Source organism: Atta cephalotes (genome assembly GCF_000143395.1).
Source record: "Atta cephalotes unplaced genomic scaffold scaffold00035, whole genome shotgun sequence".
NCBI lineage: Eukaryota > Metazoa > Arthropoda > Insecta > Hymenoptera > Formicidae > Atta > Atta cephalotes.
Window position 1 is genome coordinate 1,166,209 of NW_012130099.1, and position 1,839 is coordinate 1,168,047.

General features: G+C 34.4%; 1 protein-coding gene across 1 annotated transcript in view; it reads right to left on the bottom strand.

Annotated features, from left to right (window-relative positions):
- Positions 1-531: 531 nt before the first annotated feature.
- LOC105621658 (protein PRRC2C) overlaps positions 532-1,839 on the bottom strand; it is a 9,442-nt gene continuing 8,134 nt past the window's right edge. Inside the window, exon 8 of the mRNA XM_012203125.1 lies at positions 532-1,622. Coding sequence (XP_012058515.1) covers positions 532-1,622 — 1,091 coding nt within the window. The remainder of the gene's footprint in view (positions 1,623-1,839) is intronic.

The following is a 1,839-nucleotide window of genomic DNA, read 5'->3' on the forward strand; positions in this document are numbered from 1 at the left end:
ATATATATATATATATATATATATAGGTAGTTCGAATGCAAATCGAATCGAGAATCATCAAGATATAATACCAATAAATATATTAGTTTTGTCCTTCAAAGTTTAAGAAATCTTGCAATTTAATTGGAATGCAATACATAATAAACAAAATTTTTCTTTAAAAAGTTATTCTATTTTTTTACATATTTCGATACGTTAACGTTGACTATTATCCTATCTTCATTATTAATTATTTTGAATTTATGCTTTTAAAGATTTTCATTCAATTCATTTTGTCATATAAGTAAACGTAGAATAAAAACATTTTAAAAGTTTAATTTAAATACAAAAATATACAGAAAAACCGCATCATAACGTAATTATTTACACATTATGTACAAGGAGAAAGTTCTATCTACATTTTGTAATTAGAAAAATTTTAAATATTCGCACTGTGTAGCAAGTATACTAAAAGTATGATTATTTTTTTATTTGTATAGTTGCATATTTAATGTTTCTTTTTGACATGCTTTAACAAAATCAAGTGCCAAATTAATTCGCTTCTGCGCTTAACATTTCCGCTGTCTTTGCTGTTTCTTCTTGAATAAGTTTTTCAGATTCCTTGCTCACGTCTTGCTCGTTAACATTATTTGCGGAAGCAGCTCTTGACCAGGAGCAACTTCTACGACCTGGTGATTTTGGCAAAGACCAAGAACTACTGCGTGATCTTCGTCTGGGTGATGTGGGTCGTGATTTCGCTCGTGTAACTTTGACAATAGAAGACGATCTCTTGCCACGCTTGTTCCTGTAATGATTTCTGCTGCGAGACTTGGAGCGACTTCTAGACTTTGAATTTCGTCTGGATCTAGAAGGACGCGTTTTGGAACTTGACTGGGATCTACTACATGATTTGTTATTCTTATGCCTCGTTTTAGAGTTAGATCTTGACCTTGTTTTCCTTCTCGAGCAAGATCTACTTGCCGATTTTCGGCGACTACGCGATCTAGAGCGATTTCTAGACCGAGACTTCGATCGACGCGATCGCGATTTTGATTTGCGCGATTGTGATCTCGATCTGCGCGATTGTGATCTCGATCTGCGCGCTTGTGATCTCGATCTGCGCGATTGTGATCTCGATCTGCGCAATCGTGACCTTGATCTGCGTGATCTTGATCTACGTGATCTCGATCTGGATCTTGACTTCGACTTTCGATCATGACTCTTGGAGCGTGAACCGCTGCGTCTTCTACTATGCGATCTGGAGATACTTCTAGATTTTCTCCTAGAACCCGATCTAGTCCTCGTTCTTGAAATAGATCTACTTGTTGATTTTTGGCGATTATGTATTCTCGATTTTTGCTGCTTTGAATCTCGCTCGACCAGATGTGTAAAATATTCGTAATATTGTCCGTTATACAAATAAGGATTTGTTAGCGTATAGTTCATCTCATATCGTGGAACAAATCCTCGGCCTCTGCCCACAGGTAACATGGGGTGATGAAGTGACATCGCAGAATATCCTGGCGACCGCATCATCTGTCTTCTCGCATATCTCGGCATTCTCATTGTATGAAACGATGCCATCGACGGTAACACTGACATCGAATCAGAATAATCATAAGGAAGATTTTCTGTCACAGTACCTGTGTATACATACACATATACGTATATAATAATAAAATAATTATAAAATATTTTTATACATTGTGAAATAAAAAGTAATAAAAATATATTATATATATATATATATATATATATATATATATATATATAATTATAGTACTATAATTATTTAGTACGTAACCTAAAACTTAACTTAGTAGTAAGTAAGTTAGTACACCTACTTACGTTTACTTTTAA